Source organism: Hemibagrus wyckioides, linkage group LG17 (genome assembly GCF_019097595.1).
Source record: "Hemibagrus wyckioides isolate EC202008001 linkage group LG17, SWU_Hwy_1.0, whole genome shotgun sequence".
NCBI lineage: Eukaryota > Metazoa > Chordata > Actinopteri > Siluriformes > Bagridae > Hemibagrus > Hemibagrus wyckioides.
In genome coordinates, this window is record NC_080726.1 from 25,419,003 (window position 1) to 25,436,045 (window position 17,043).

General features: G+C 43.0%; 1 protein-coding gene across 1 annotated transcript in view; it reads right to left on the minus strand.

The window, feature by feature from the left end:
* Window positions 1-247: 247 nt before the first annotated feature.
* LOC131367593 (endothelin-converting enzyme-like 1) overlaps window positions 248-17,043 on the minus strand; it is a 36,240-nt gene continuing 19,444 nt past the window's right edge. The window contains exons 11-19 of the mRNA XM_058412980.1: window positions 16,908-17,011; window positions 15,680-15,738; window positions 15,233-15,284; window positions 12,968-13,035; window positions 12,134-12,258; window positions 11,407-11,472; window positions 6,745-6,840; window positions 2,772-2,848; window positions 248-2,688 (exon numbers count right to left, since the gene is read on the minus strand). Coding sequence (XP_058268963.1) covers window positions 2,589-2,688; window positions 2,772-2,848; window positions 6,745-6,840; window positions 11,407-11,472; window positions 12,134-12,258; window positions 12,968-13,035; window positions 15,233-15,284; window positions 15,680-15,738; window positions 16,908-17,011 — 747 coding nt within the window. The 3' untranslated portion in view covers window positions 248-2,588. The remainder of the gene's footprint in view (window positions 2,689-2,771; window positions 2,849-6,744; window positions 6,841-11,406; window positions 11,473-12,133; window positions 12,259-12,967; window positions 13,036-15,232; window positions 15,285-15,679; window positions 15,739-16,907; window positions 17,012-17,043) is intronic.

Genomic DNA, 17,043 nt, shown 5'->3' on the forward strand with positions numbered 1-17,043 from the left:
GTCTGGAGAAAGTGCAGGCCACTCCATTTGAGGTACCCCAGCCTCCAGCAGCCGTTCCCTAATGATGCGACCTCGATGAGCTGGAGCATTGTCGTCCATTGTCGTTTGTCCATAATGCAACGACCAAAGTTCTTACCAGATCAAGAAAATATGATCATATAACCCCAATATTGTCATCCCTGCACTGGCTACCTGTTAAGTTTAGAATTGATTACTAATTGAGCACTACTTACGTTCAAGGCTCTAAATGGTTTAGCTCCCACGTATCTAGCCAGTCTTCTAACACGTTACAATCCACCACACTCCTTAAGATCTCAAAACTCTGGACTTCTGGTAGTTCCCAGAATATCAAAGTCTACAAAAGGTTGTAGAGCGTTTTCGTATTTAGCTACTAAACTTTGGAATAGTCTTCCTGACAGTGTTCGGGGCTCAGACACAGTCTCCCAGTTTAAACGTAGATTAAAGACTTATCTCTTTAGCCTGGCATACATCTAACACATCCCATAACCTTGTGCTCCAGTACATCTGATTAAATGCATAATGCATGTTATCATCTAGTACTGCTAATATTATGGCAGCTACACTAATTCCTTTCCACTTGTTCCCTTTTGCTACTAATCCTGAGGAACCTAGAGATTGTGCCAGCTCCGGTAGACAGAGGCCAACTCTGCGAGGATCCTGAGGCATCCAAAGATGGACCAACTTCAGCTGGGTTCTGATTAGTGAGGATTTGAGTATATCAAAGCAACGCTGCCAGCCCACAACAACAACCTCTTAATACACACACTAATATTCTGCATATGCTGTATCTACATCACACAACTGTCTGTATATAACTGAAATAGACATAATCACACTCTCCGGTGCCACCAAAATGAGGATGGGTTCCCTTTTGAGTCTGGTTCCTCTCAAGGTTTCTTCCTCATACCATCTAAGGGAGTTTTTCCTTGCCTCAGACTTGCTCACTAGGGATGATTTTGTCTAACATCTATGACTTTTGTACTGTTTATGTTCTGTAAAGCTGCTTTGAGACAATGTCCATTTGTTAAAAGCTCTATCGAAATAAAATTGAATTGAATACTACATTTGGTCTTTATCAGGCTCAAACACAGTGTGACCATTGTTTATTAATTTATTCATGTATTTATTTATTTATTCTTTTTTGTAATATACAATTTTAATGCCTGAAGAGAGAGAAACTTGCATCAACACACACAAGACACAGACATGAACAATAACAAAGCCGTCGTTCCAGTCGTGGCATTTTACGAAAGAGTCATTTCACATCCGTAAAAAAATCACAATCACTTTGTACAAATCAATACAGTGTGTGTGTGTGAGTGGGGTTTACTGTGTCCATCAGCATCTTCTCCTGGGATTTCTGTCAGAATCATAACCTCGCTTCATCTCACTAACTTGTGTGAGGAATTCGTTTAATGTGAAACAGGAAACAGAAACACATGCACATGTCCATTTCAGAAAGTAACAACAAAATCAATGACCGCACAAAGATCAGAGGAATCTTAAGAAACGGGGATGGTTTTGTCATTTTTGTTGTATTTTTTTTTTACAAAAGAAAATGTAAGAAAAGCTATGACTGCTGTGACCCCTTTACCCCCCCATCATAAACAGCAGTCCTTCCTGAAGATTTACAACCTGCTCCCACTAACATTTACACCTAAAAAACTCACACACACACAATTGTTCCATTACACCTGCACACACACACACACACACACACACACACACACACAATCATTCCATTACATACACACACACTGTGTTGTTACTGAGTTACAGTTTTGTAAAGAGTTTTTTCTTCTTGATATTTGTGAGATTTGTGTAGCAGCTTTTACACTGAGTTTCATAAATATGGAGTACACACACACACACACACACACACACACACACAAACTATTTCTAATAGCTAATAAGAATAAACCATGAACACTTAATTTGAATATAAAAATAAATAAATATATGATTCTTTAAGGTAATATTTATGTAGAAAATATAAGTTCAGACACTAAAGATGTGTAGAAAGCAGCGCTGAAAAACACAAAGCTCGTGGATTAGTAAAGAAAAGATGACACGCTTCTTCTGGAACTTTCTGCCATTTGAAAGCACTTTTTTTTTTATCAGCTCAGGTGCAGTTTATTGATAAAAGTTCTCCTGACTCAAAGATTTGGTCGAAATTTTCATTTCATTTTCCATTAACTTTAATGTAAACAACTTCCCAGATTTCGGGATTACCCAGAAGGCATTGCATCTCTCTTCCAATGATGGACAAGGATGTTTTAATTATTTAAAAAATACATTTGCTCAAAGTGGCCATTAGAATTTTTTTATGCTAGCTAGAGAGCAGGCTAGTTAGAATATGCACGGCCTCATCAACTGAATGTATATCGTAACCATGACAACGCTGTTTAATTTACTATAAAGAAGAACAGGTTAAGCTCGCAGCAGCTCTCTGAAATGTTTCTGTTTTGTTCTTCCCACATGAGGCTGTTTTCAGAATCCTGTGGGAACAGACAGAGATATCTGGACAGATAACTGAAATGTGAGAGGTCAAAGGTCAGTGATGAAGGTCACCAGACGGAACACTTGTTGACAGGATGCATAGGAGATCCTTTTGGGCAGTGAAACACACGACCGAACTCATCAAACTGAGACACGCTGCCGATGACCCTGCACACGAGTGTAATAAACAGATTATACAGTGTGTGTGTGTAAAAGTGTGTGAGTGAGAATGTGTGTGTGTGTGTGTGTACCTGTAGTGTTCAGGGGCATGTTTGTCGGTCAGCAGCTGAAGGTAAATGGACTGAGACCTCCTCTTCATGCACCAGTTCTGTTCCGTGATTGGAGGAGAGAGAGATTTGTTAGAATTCATACCAGGTTCTGGACTGTGACTGGTCAAAAGGTGTTGAATCATTTTCTACAGCAGCAGGTCTGAGAGGAGGTCAGCTGCACATCACAGGTTTACATTCATCCACTCTTATGGTTTCTATAGTAACAGCTCATTCACAGCCTCCTGTTCAGTGGACGCTCTACTGACAATAAATAGATTTTAAAAATATGCTGGAGTTTTCTGTAATGACAGGCAGATAATAAAGAGAGGCAGATAAGGGTACGACTCTTTATAGCCGCTCTAACGTAGATGACCACAGGAAAGGACTGAACTATCTGATATAGATAATTAATGCTACTATAAACTGATATGTTTTTACTCCCTTGGGGACATGCTGCTACAGTAAAATAATCACATTCATTGTGGTGTGATGCAAACTGACTGCTAAATGATACTAAATCATCTGAACCTGTGCAGAACACTTATTTAATCCTTAGTAAAATTCCAAATCTTAATGTGTTATGGTTTGTGATATTTGGCTTGTGAAAATATCATATTGATGTATATTTTTACCCTTATTCCTCATTCCTTATTTGGTCATTCCTTGAGAATTTTAGTTGTTTATATATCAACCCTCCACACTAACAAAAAGTTAAGAATTTCGGGTGAAATTACAGGATACACCTAAAATGCACTATAACATTTCCAGGTGAACTTAATTTGACTTTCTCTACACTTTTGAATGCACATGTCCAACTGTTCAGTGTTTCAGTACTTTTTGCAGAACTTGCTGTTCTCTAACAAGGTGCTTAACGGCAAAATTCACAACTGGTGTTTGATCCATGAATCCACCAATAAATTTTCTGGTTCAATTAGAATTGGTATTTAAACAGTCCTCTTCATCATGCTGTTCACATTTTGACATCATGAGACCAAGACCACACCTAACAATTGATCAACAGTACCTCACCATTGTGAGGCTTCAAACAGGATGTTCTCAGAGGGAAGTGGACACTGAGCTTAGAGTGTCACAGAGTGTCATCAGCAGGTTGGGACAGAGATACAGAGAGACTGGAAGAGTCACACAAAGGCATAGAAGTGGACGTCCTTTGGCCACATCCCACGTTGATGACCGCTTCATTGTGAACAGTGCCCTGTGGAACCGGATGATGAATGCCACTCAACTCCAGGCACATTTAAGGGAGGTGAGAGGAACCCAAGAGTCACGTCAGATCATTCGAAACCGTTTACATCAGCGTGGTCTGCGTGCTAGAGGACCTGCAAGGGTACCTGACCACACCACCAGGCCAGGGAGCATTTACACTGGACGAGGGACCAGTGGGCCTCAGTGCTGTTCTCTGATGAAAGTCGATTCACGTTGAGCAGAAATGATGGCCGCCAACGATGTTGGAGATGTCAAGGAGAGCGCTATGCATCAGCCACTGTTGTGGTGGTGTTGCAGTCTGGGCAGGTGTGTCCACTCAATACAGAACTGACCTACATCTTGTGAATGGTACAGTGACAAGCCAATACTACCTGAATAACATAATTAATCCAGTCATTGTGCCCCTGCATGAACAACACAGGCCTAATTTCATCTTCATGGACGACAATGCTCCAGCTCATCGAGGTCGCATCATTAGGGAACGGCTGCTGGAGGCTGGGGTACCTCAAATGGAGTGGCCTGCACTTTCTCCAGACCTGAATCCCAAAGAAAACCTATGGGATCAGCTGAGTCGCTGTGTAGAGGCTCGTAACCCTGTACCCCAGAACCTCAATGACCTGAGGGCCGCCCTTCAAGAAGAGTGGAATGCCATGCATCAGCAGACAATAAGTCGACTTGTGAACAGCATGAGACGTCGTTGTCAAGCTGTAATTGATGGTCAAGGGCACATGACAAATTATTGAGACACTGACATTTTTTGTTGTGGTATACCCTCCACTGTTGTTGGCTTTTGTTTCAATAAATTGTTTGAGATGAGGAAATCACCATTGCAGCTTCTACTTAAATGCCCTACTTTCATGATATAATATCACTGTAGTGTGAACTTTTTACATTTTCCATAAATTTCACCCAAAAGCCAAATATCCTTAACTTTTTGGGAGTAGTGTATATTGAGAAAAGCAGAGGTCCTAAAACTGACCCCTTGTGGGACCCTGTATTTCACTAGCATTACACTGGACAGTTCTCCATTTAAATCTATAAAATGGTATCGATCAGACAGGTAGGATCTAAATCATTTTAATGTCTGTCCCTGAATATCTATGTGATTTTGTAAGCAGTCTACGAGAATGTTATGATCTATAGTGTCGAATGCAGCACGAAGATCAAGTAAGACTTGAACTTTCCATAACTTTCACCCAAAAGCCAAATATCCTTAACTTTTTGTGAGTAGTGTATATGCAAATGCGTATCTAAAATTTTTATACACTATATTGCCAAAAGTATTCGCTCACCTGCCTTGACTCGCATATGAACTTAAGTGACATCCCATTCCTAATCCATAGGGTTCAATATGACGTCGGTCCACCCTTTGCAGCTATAACAGCTTCAACTCTTCTGGGAAGGCTGTCCACAAGGTTTAGGAGTGTGTTTATGGGAATTTTTGACCATTCTTCCAGAAGCGCATTTGTGAGGTCACACACTGATGTTGGACGAGAAGGCCTGGCTCTCAGTCTCCGCTCTAATTCATCCCAAAGGTGTTCTATCGGGTTGAGGTCAGGACTCTGTGCAGGCCAGTCAAGTTCATCCACACCAGACTCTGTCATCCATGTCTTTATGGACATTGCTTTGTGCACTGGTGCACAGTCATGTTGGAAGAGGAAGGGGCCAGCTCCAAACTGTTCCCACAAAGTTGGGAGCATGGAATTGTCCAAAATGTCTTGGTATGCTGAAGCATTCAGAGTTCCTTTCACTGGAACTAAGGGGCCAAGCCCAGCTCCTGAAAAACAACCCCACACCATAATCCCCCCTCCACCAAACTTTACACTTGGCACAATGCAGTCAGACAAGTACCGTTCTCCTGGCAACCGCCAAACCCAGACTCGTCCATCAGATTGCCAGATGGAGAAGCGCGATTCGTCACTCCAGAGAACGGGTCTCCACTGCTCTAGAGTCCAGTGGCGGCGTGCTTTACACCACTGCATCCGACGCTTTGCATTGCACTTGGTGACGTATGGCTTGGATGCAGCTGCTCGGCCATGGAAACCCATTCCATGAAGCTCTCTGCGCACTGTTCTTGAGCTCATCTGAAGGCCACATGAAGTTTGGAGGTCTGTAGCGATTGACTCTGCAGAAAGTTGGCGACCTCTTCGCACTATGTGCCTCAGCATCCGCTGACCCCGCTCCGTCAGTTTACGTGGCCTACCACTTCGTGGCTGAGTTGCTGTCGTTCCCAAACACTTCCACGTTCTTATAATACAGCTGACAGTTGACTGTGGAATATTTAGGAGCGAGGAAATTTCACGACTGGATTTGTTGCACAGGTGGCATCCTATCACAGTTCCACGCTGGAATTCACTGAGCTCCTGAGAGCGACCCATTCTTTCACAAATGTTTGTAAAAACAGTCTGCATGCCTAGGTGCTTGATTTTATACACCTGTGGCCATGGAAGTGATTGGAACACCTGATTCTGATTATTTGGATGGGTGAGCCAATACTTTTGGAAATATAGTGTATATATAGTTCCTAAAGAAAGCATGAAATAATGTAAAGTGTAAGCTCCCCCATTCTACAGTCTGCATATTAACAAGCCCATGTCTGTAGAACAGATGGCACTGTGCTTTATCTGAGGCTTATTATTTTATCCATGTCTGTGTAAGCGTGTGTGTGTGTATGTGTGTGTATGTGCGTGTGTGTGTGTATGTGTGTGTATGTGCGTGTGTGTGTGTTTACCTGGGCAAAAGCTATAAAGAACAGCTGCTCGTGTGTGTACTTGAGACCAGGTAGCGGCTGCTCCGGACCATGATCCCTCACCCACTTCTGATATGCCTTCAGACAGACAGACAGACACACACAGAAACGGACAGAGAGAAATATGTAATATATACATATGTGACTGAGTGACAGGTAGAGTGAGTGACAGGTAGGGTGACAGGTAGAGTGAGAGGTAGAGTGAGTGACAGGTAGAGTGACAGGTAGAGTGACAGGTAGAGTGAGTGACAGGTAGAGTGAGTGACAGGTAGCGTGAGAGGTAGAGTAACAGGTAGAGTGAGTGACAGGTAGAGTGAGTGACAGGTAGAGTGAGTGACAGGTAGAGTGAGAGGTAGAGTGAGTGACAGGTAGAGTGAGTGACAGGTAGAGTGAGTGACAGGTAGAGTGAGAGGTAGAGTGAGTGACAGGTAGAGTGAGTGACAGGTAGAGTGAGAGGTAGAGTGAGTGAGAGGTAGAGTGACAGGTAGAGTGAGTGACAGGTAGAGTGAGAGGTAGAGTGAGAGGTAGAGTGAGTGACAGGTAGAGTGAGTGACAGGTAGAGTGAGAGGTAGAGTGAGTGAGAGGTAGAGTGAGTGAGAGGTAGAGTGAGTGAGAGGTAGAGTGAGTGACAGGTAGAGTGAGTGACAGGTAGAGTGAGAGGTAGAGTGAGAGGTAGAGTGAGAGGTAGAGTGAGTGACAGGTAGAGTGAGTGACAGGTAGAGTGAGAGGTAGAGTGAGAGGTAGAGTGAGTGACAGGTAGAGTGAGAGGTAGAGTGAGAGGTAGAGTGAGTGACAGGTAGAGTGAGTGACAGGTAGAGTGAGAGGTAGAGTGAGTGACAGGTAGAGTGAGTGACAGGTAGAGTGAGAGGTAGAGTGAGTGAGAGGTAGAGTGAGAGGTAGAGTGAGTGACAGGTAGAGTGAGTGACAGGTAGAGTGAGAGGTAGAGTGACAGGTAGAGTGAGTGACAGGTAGAGTGAGTGACAGGTAGAGTGAGAGGTAGAGTGACAGGTAGAGTGACAGGTAGAGTGAGTGACAGGTAGAGTGAGAGGTAGAGTGAGAGGTAGAGTGAGTGAGAGGTAGAGTGAGTGACAGGTAGAGTGAGAGGTAGAGTGAGTGACAGGTAGAGTGAGAGGTAGAGTGAGTGAGAGGTAGAGTGACAGGTAGAGTGAGAGGTAGAGTGAGTGACAGGTAGAGTGAGAGGTAGAGTGAGTGACAGGTAGAGTGAGAGGTAGAGTGAGTGAGAGGTAGAGTGAGTGACAGGTAGAGTGAGAGGTAGAGTGAGTGACAGGTAGAGTGAGTGACAGGTAGAGTGAGTGACAGGTAGAGTGAGAGGTAGAGTGAGTGAGAGGTAGAGTGAGTGAGAGGTAGAGTGAGTGACAGGTAGAGTGAGTGACAGGTAGAGTGAGAGGTAGAGTGAGTGACAGGTAGAGTGAGAGGTAGAGTGAGTGAGAGGTAGAGTGACAGGTAGAGTGAGTGACAGGTAGAGTGAGTGAGAGGTAGAGTGACAGGTAGAGTGAGTGACAGGTAGAGTGAGAGGTAGAGTGAGAGGTAGAGTGAGTGAGAGGTAGAGTGAGTGACAGGTAGAGTGAGAGGTAGAGTGAGTGACAGGTAGAGTGAGAGGTAGAGTGAGTGAGAGGTAGAGTGACAGGTAGAGTGAGAGGTAGAGTGAGTGACAGGTAGAGTGAGAGGTAGAGTGAGTGACAGGTAGAGTGAGAGGTAGAGTGAGTGAGAGGTAGAGTGAGTGACAGGTAGAGTGAGTGACAGGTAGAGTGAGAGGTAGAGTGAGTGACAGGTAGAGTGAGTGACAGGTAGAGTGAGTGACAGGTAGAGTGAGAGGTAGAGTGAGTGAGAGGTAGAGTGAGAGGTAGAGTGAGTGAGAGGTAGAGTGAGTGAGAGGTAGAGTGAGTGAGAGGTAGAGTGAGAGGTAGAGTGAGTGACAGGTAGAGTGAGAGGTAGAGTGAGTGAGAGGTAGAGTGACAGGTAGAGTGAGTGACAGGTAGAGTGAGAGGTAGAGTGAGTGAGAGGTAGAGTGACAGGTAGAGTGAGTGACAGGTAGAGTGAGAGGTAGAGTGAGTGAGAGGTAGAGTGAGTGAGAGGTAGAGTGACAGGTAGAGTGAGTGACAGGTAGAGTGAGTGACAGGTAGAGTGAGAGGTAGAGTGACAGGTAGAGTGACAGGTAGAGTGAGAGGTAGAGTGAGAGGTAGAGTGAGAGGTAGAGTGAGTGACAGGCAGAGTGAGAGGTAGAGTGAGTGACAGGCAGAGTGAGAGGTAGAGTGAGTGACAGGTAGAGTGAGAGGTAGAGTGAGTGACAGGTAGACTGAGAGGTAGAGTGAGTGACAGGTAGAGTGAGAGGTAGAGTGAGTGAGAGGTAGAGTGAGAGGTAGAGTGAGTGAGAGGTAGAGTGAGTGACAGGTAGAGTGAGAGGTAGAGTGAGTGACAGGTAGAGTGAGAGGTAGAGTGAGAGGTAGAGTGAGAGGTAGAGTGAGTGACAGGTAGAGTGAGGTAGAGTGAGTGAGAGGTAGAGTGAGTGAGAGGTAGAGTGAGAGGTAGAGTGAGTGACAGGTAGAGTGACAGGTAGAGTGAGAGGTAGAGTGAGAGGTAGAGTGAGTGAGAGGTAGAGTGAGAGGTAGAGTGAGTGACAGGTAGAGTGAGAGGTAGAGTGAGTGACAGGTAGAGTGAGAGGTAGAGTGAGTGACAGGTAGAGTGAGAGGTAGAGTGAGTGACAGGTAGAGTGAGTGACAGGTAGAGTGAGAGGTAGAGTGAGTGACAGGTAGAGTGAGTGACAGGTAGAGTGAGTGAGAGGTAGAGTGAGTGAGAGGTAGAGTGAGAGGTAGAGTGAGTGACAGGTAGAGTGAGAGGTAGAGTGAGTGACAGGTAGAGTGAGAGGTAGAGTGAGTGACAGGTAGAGTGAGTGACAGGTAGAGTGAGAGGTAGAGTGAGTGACAGGTAGAGTGAGTGACAGGTAGAGTGAGAGGTAGAGTGAGTGAGAGGTAGAGTGAGTGACAGGTAGAGTGAGAGGTAGAGTGAGTGAGAGGTAGAGTGAGTGAGAGGTAGAGTGAGTGACAGGTAGAGTGAGAGGTAGAGTGAGTGAGAGGTAGAGTGAGTGAGAGGTAGAGTGAGTGACAGGTAGAGTGAGAGGTAGAGTGAGTGAGAGGTAGAGTGAGTGACAGGTAGAGTGAGAGGTAGAGTGAGTGACAGGTAGAGTGAGTGACAGGTAGAGTGAGAGGTAGAGTGAGTGAGAGGTAGAGTGAGTGAGAGGTAGAGTGAGTGACAGGTAGAGTGAGTGACAGGTAGAGTGAGAGGTAGAGTGAGTGAGAGGTAGAGTGAGTGACAGGTAGAGTGAGAGGTAGAGTGAGTGACAGGTAGAGTGAGAGGTAGAGTGAGTGAGAGGTAGAGTGAGAGGTAGAGTGAGTGAGAGGTAGAGTGAGTGACAGGTAGAGTGAGAGGTAGAGTGAGTGACAGGTAGAGTGAGAGGTAGAGTGAGTGACAGGTAGAGTGAGAGGTAGAGTGACAGGTAGAGTGAGTGACAGGTAGAGTGAGTGAGAGGTAGAGTGAGTGAGAGGTAGAGTGAGAGAGGTAGAGTGAGAGGTAGAGTGAGTGAGAGGTAGAGTGAGTGACAGGTAGAGTGAGAGGTAGAGTGAGTGACAGGTAGAGTGAGAGGTAGAGTGAGTGACAGGTAGAGTGAGAGGTAGAGTGAGTGACAGGTAGAGTGAGAGGTAGAGTGAGTGACAGGTAGAGTGAGAGGTAGAGTGAGTGACAGGTAGAGTGAGAGGTAGAGTGACAGGTAGAGTGAGTGACAGGTAGAGTGAGAGGTAGAGTGAGTGAGAGGTAGAGTGAGTGAGAGGTAGAGTGAGAGGTAGAGTGAGTGAGAGGTAGAGTGAGAGGTAGAGTGAGTGAGAGGTAGAGTGAGTGAGAGGTAGAGTGAGAGGTAGAGTGAGTGACAGGTAGAGTGAGTGACAGGTAGAGTGAGTGACAGGTAGAGTGAGAGGTAGAGTGAGTGAGAGGTAGAGTGAGTGAGAGGTAGAGTGAGTGACAGGTAGAGTGAGAGGTAGAGTGAGTGAGAGGTAGAGTGAGTGAGAGGTAGAGTGAGTGACAGGTAGAGTGAGAGGTAGAGTGAGTGACAGGTAGAGTGAGTGACAGGTAGAGTGAGTGACAGGTAGAGTGAGTGACAGGTAGAGTGAGAGGTAGAGTGAGTGAGAGGTAGAGTGAGTGACAGGTAGAGTGAGAGGTAGAGTGAGTGACAGGTAGAGTGAGTGACAGGTAGAGTGAGAGGTAGAGTGAGTGACAGGTAGAGTGAGAGGTAGAGTGAGTGACAGGTAGAGTGAGAGGTAGAGTGACAGGTAGAGTGACAGGTAGAGTGAGTGACAGGTAGAGTGACAGGTAGAGTGAGTGACAGGTAGAGTGAGTGACAGGTAGAGTGAGTGACAGGTAGAGTGAGAGGTAGAGTGAGTGAGAGGTAGAGTGAGTGAGAGGTAGAGTGACAGGTAGAGTGAGTGACAGGTAGAGTGAGAGGTAGAGTGACAGGTAGAGTGAGTGAGAGGTAGAGTGAGTGAGAGGTAGAGTGAGAGGTAGAGTGAGTGAGAGGTAGAGTGAGTGAGAGGTAGAGTGAGAGGTAGAGTGAGTGACAGGTAGAGTGGAACTCACATAGTAGGAGAGTTTCAGTCCCCCAAGATCAGCAATGTTCTCTCCCAGTGTGAGACGCCCATTTACCTACAGACACACACACACACACAGACACAGACACACACACACACAGACACAGACAGACACACACACACACAGACACAGACACACACACACACAGACACAGACACAGACACACACACAGACACACACACAGACACACACACAGACACACACACAGACACACACACACACACAGAGTTGTAACTAATGTGCAGCAGCTGGTGTTTTATGTCTAATTCATCTTCAATCACTTGCTATTCTGTAATGTTCTGCAATATGTTTTATATAATTAGAAACTTCATTTTATTATTTTTATTATGTGTAGCATTATAATTATATTATTATTACCCTGATTATCATTATTACTGTGAGCTCATCCTGTGTAATAGCGGTCATGTCGCTATGGCTCTGCTGTGAACTGTGGACACGGCGTGTGTCCTACATGTAATACTGGGCTTTTCACTGTTATTCTTTCCCAGGCTCGTGCGGGCCGAATGAAAGAAAGCTGCAGGCTGTACTGGGCTCACAGGTATTGGGTTTGACGTCTGTGCCATCAAGGTTCTGTGTAGAATTCTACACCAGTTTTCCTTACAAACAGGGTCACTATAAACCCGTAACAATAGAAAAAGGAACCCTGTGAGGAACCCTGTAAATGAGTGAGGTGCGATTTTGTGCACTCACTCACCCGCTGGTTGTAGACGGTAAAGTTGTCGTACAGTTTGATGATACACTCTGCTTTCTTCTGGAACTTTCTGTAGGACTCCTCAGTCCACCACTGCTTTAGGTTACCATAGCGATCGTATTGACCACCTAACACACACACAAACACACACACAATCAGAATCATAAAGGTCACAGGATTATAGAGTTGAAGAGATGTTTTGATATCATTCTGTTGAAACCTTAACGTTGCTTTAACTTACATCGTGAAAATACTGACAATGATATAATCACAAATTATTTAATAATTATATAAATTGTTAAACTGTGCCCAAACAAATATCATTATTCTGTAAAAACAGACTAACTACTGTTTCGTTTCTAAAGCCTTGTCCTACAGTCATCCTGGATGATGATTTTCTGGCCAATAGATCCTTATATTAACAATTTTATAGATAGAACTTTTATTCTTTTCCAATAATGAATCAGAAATCTTTTCTAAATTAAAAATAAAACTACAGGAGAACATAGGGTTAATTTGTTGATTAATTTTTGACTAAAATGCCAAATAAAACACAGGAACTCATCACACTATCTATAGGACTGGCTCTAAACAATTAATGCCTGAAGTAGGGTTCTTTAGTGTTGAGGTTTAGTAACACCCTCATTCACCATTTAAACATATTTCCTAAAGTAATTAAAGAAAACAAAATCAAATGTAAACAATATTCTGATTTGAATCACTTCTAACGTATGATTCCTGTACTGACCTGGAGGCTAAATGTTTACATTACTTGTAAGCTAAAACTAACCTTGACTTCATAAAAATCTGGAGAATGTATGAGATGAACTGTCTCACCCCAGTCGTCATATCCGTGTGTTAGCTCGTGTCCGATGATTGCTCCAATTCCTCCATAATTTAGAGACCTAAAATTGAATGAAGGGAAATTTTGAGCTGCACCTCTCTACAGCCACCACTAGAGTGCAGTGCAGTCTCTCACATCTACAAGAGCAGGTTTTTTGGGAAAAGATACTGGCTTACTGCAAGCTTAGTATTTTTGTCCAGGGGTGTGTGTGTGTGTTCTAATGACTTCCTCCTTCCTTTTGTAAAAAGAGATCAATAGAACGATGGAACTGTCAACCTCTGATTATAGCAATTCCAACAAAAGCCTTGCAGACACACACACACACACACACACACACACACACACACACACACACTCTCTCTCTCTCTCTCCCTCTAATTGTCACCTGAGTTAATGGACTAGAACCTTTCTCACAATGGCCAACAATCTTTTCCTGCAGTGTGACACCTGTGTGCAGGCGCGCACACACACACACACACACACACACAAGGGACAAAATGACTAACCATTTTGGGCTGATGGCAGGATTACTCTCAGGTGTGTGGAGGGGAAAATTAAGGGAGGATGTAGTTAAAATGTAGTAAAAAGCCTTTTTTTTCCCTTTTTTTTTTTAACCCACTGACATTTTAACAATGAGGAGGACTGAAAGAAAAGAAAAGAAAAGAATGGAAAAGAAAAGAAAAGAAAAGCCTGAATAAAAACTGCTGGGATGAAGGAGTAATTGAAATGACTGACCAAACGTCTCATTAGCTTTGTAAGCATGTTAGCTAAACATCTCGAAGTCTCAGGTAAGGATGTGGGTAAATGTGCTCTATAATAGTGTGAAGATTAGCTACAGTGATTATCTACAAAACAGGTCATTATAACAGTTATAGTGTGCTTCACGATGTCTCATACAGACTATTATAAGGTTTTATTCACAGTCAAGAACTGGAGTCCAGAAGTTACATCCGTATCTAGGTGAGGAAAGTTCCTGTTATTCAGAGTTGGGTTATGAACGCCGGTTCTCTGAGCTTTGAGATTATTAAAATCATTAGCATGCAGGTCAGACCCCAGAGACATCCAGACTGTGCTTCAGTAAAAGCGTCTGAGACACAGCGTCTAGACCAGTGATACCTAGAGTCAGGTCCAGGGAGGGTCAGGTGTCTGTGAAGTCCATGGTTTTTGTTTTTTAAATTAAATTCATTAACCTGTCTGAATGGGTTTAAAGGGAAACATTTTGACCATGGGAACATTCGCATGGAAGTGGAATTGTTCACACACTCACTTCTCTGTATCTCCTGTACATCTGGAGGATTAATAGCAGCATCCACTAGATGGCACGTCAGACGACACAGTTTACAATCAGCTGTAATGATTAGTGCGTTCAGCTACACTGACATTAAACATGCTGACATGCTCTCAAACTTTCTCCTGTCTGTGTGATTGTGTCTGAGTAACTCACTGTACATTTACATATTCAATAATATTTACTACTCTGGAAAACTCTGAGGACTGGTGCCAAAAACAGAGCTTTCAGTCCACAACTATGTGACCTGAGACACAGCACTAGATGTCTGTCACGACTGCAGGACACAACCGTCTCACACACACACACAATTAACCACAAGTCCAAAATCAAACCAATATATTACTGCATGAATAGTGCTGTTGATATTACTGAACAAAAAGGCTTCCACACTCATTATTCAGCAGCACACAGAATAGCACTTGATCCAGCACATCCTGTTCTTTTACATTTTATTTGTCTGTTATTTTGTCTGTTATTTATTTGTCTGGCTCGAGGTGATGAAATTGTAATGTGTGTGCAGGATGTAGGAGATTTTAATCACCATTTTAATTCACTGCCTTGAATTGTAGGATGATTAAAAGAAGTCAGTGTTATTTCGATGCGCTCTGCTGTAAAGAAAGCATGCTCAGGGTGTGAAGGATAAGCTGACCCGAGCAGATCATCTGCTATGCTTATGGAGAAACTCTAACTTCGTTCTTCATTTTAGCCAGAAAACCTTCGTGCCTCAAGATCGGCCATGTCTCTGATTAAGATGCATCTCCTGAAATATCTGGTAGGAGCCGTTTTCAAAAATAATCAGCTTCATCCTGGCGCTCCAGAATGATCGTCAGGTCGTTAGTACAGGGTCAGTGCACAGATGGAGTTGAGAGAGCACTGAAGCTCTGGAGTAAAGTGTCTGATCTGTGTACCTTATAAAGTATTCATGATTCAGTGGAGTGGTTCAGGAGCAGCTTCAGAAAATACTCACTGTGGGAACTCTGGATCGTACAGAGTCGGCTGGAGAATTCCTGCTGGGAACACTGGAAAAACAGAAAATTCAGAAGACAGACAGTCAGAAAGAGAGAAGTGATGAGCATGACAGAGTCAGAGACAGGATGAAAAACACAGCTCTGACTTAATGCCTGTGTTTGTCTTCTGTATCTCTCTAACCCTTTCTCTGCATGTGTGTCTGGCTCTTTGTGTGTCTGTTGCGCTCTCTCTCTCTCTCTCTCTCTCTCTCTCTCTCTCTCTCTTTCATCCTTTCACTTTTCTATTCCTGTATGTATTGATTCTCTAGGAAGAAAATCTAATCCTCAGATGGACAAAGACACTACCAATAACCGGCTGCAGCTCATAATAAAGAGAAGAATGAGGTGTATGTGTGTGTGTGAGAGAGAGAGACAGAGAGAGAGAGAGAAACCATGATGCCACATACCCATCTGGTTCTTGTTTGGAAGATAGTAAGCATTAAGCGCCTGGGGTGGTAGAAGCCACCTGTGGAAATTTAACGTGTGCGCACACACACACACACACACACACACACACACAGTGTTTACATGGTTTGTTTAATAAGCTGAAACCTGTATACCTGCATATACACAACACTCCTGGACACACACACACACTCAGAGGTGCTGTGACTGAAGTGTATATATTAAAAGTTTTTCAATCAATAACATTTCTACAAATAGAGTTTTATGGCATTAAAGAATCATTGAAAATCATTTATTTGATACTTTAACATAAAATCTCACAGCTGTGTTTCTGGAAATCTGTGCTATTCTATAATTAGTAATAAAAAATATTATGAAGTGAATCACGTTTATTCACGGTTTATTTTCTTAATCACATTAAAATGATGATGAAAACAGAAAGTTTCTGAATCCACAATTCAAACTCCTCATGTACAAAGTTCATGTTGTGATTAAAAGTTATATCTTTCACAATGTTTTCCTAAATCAGCTGATTACAACAACACACCATTCATTTACAAGAGTTTACACGTCATTTTTACTGAAACCTATCAGTTTTCTGGCAAACACTGAGCCAAGGTCAGTGTTAAAAAGCAGGTGATGTAGAAGAATTATTTTACTGTATGAAATAATGTTAGTGTCATATAATGCGTGCAGTGAGACTCGCTGTTCCACTCCTCTGCCGTTTTCTAAAAACCAATAAAACAATTTATCTGAAAAGGCGTGAAATAATGTAATATAATGTAATATTTGGTCACCTGCGACAGCATCTCAGCGCCTGTCTCTGTAACATTATTGTTTTCCTGCTCCACAAGACGAAAACTCATAACTCCTCAATATTTGCCAGGCTTTCTCTAAAGTCAGCTTAAAACACCTCTCACCTCAGTATTAGCGGCAGTGTGCTGTACAGAGCTGGTTGTTTTTTTATGGCATTATGTTGAATACTTCATATTAAATCCATTTTATTCTGTTACTTACTGTATGCTTAGTTATGCAATTATTTACATTTTTTATAAACAATAAAATATAACAAAATATAATAAATTAATACACTATTAACAATAAACCATTATTATTATTATTATTATTGTTGTTGTTGTTTTGTGTTGTGAGATTTGAGTGTTCTGTTATTTCTGGTCAGTTGGATAATTTGTACAGAAGTGTGTGTGTGTGTGTGTGTGATGTTCTCACGTCGTCTTGTCCACTTCCTTGTGGATCTTGTTGATGGACAGGTTGATGTTGTACTTGATGCTATTCAGGATGTTTTTGAAGTATGTCTTCTCACTCACTTCAAACTTCAGAAGAACAGAAAAAAGTGACAGAAGAA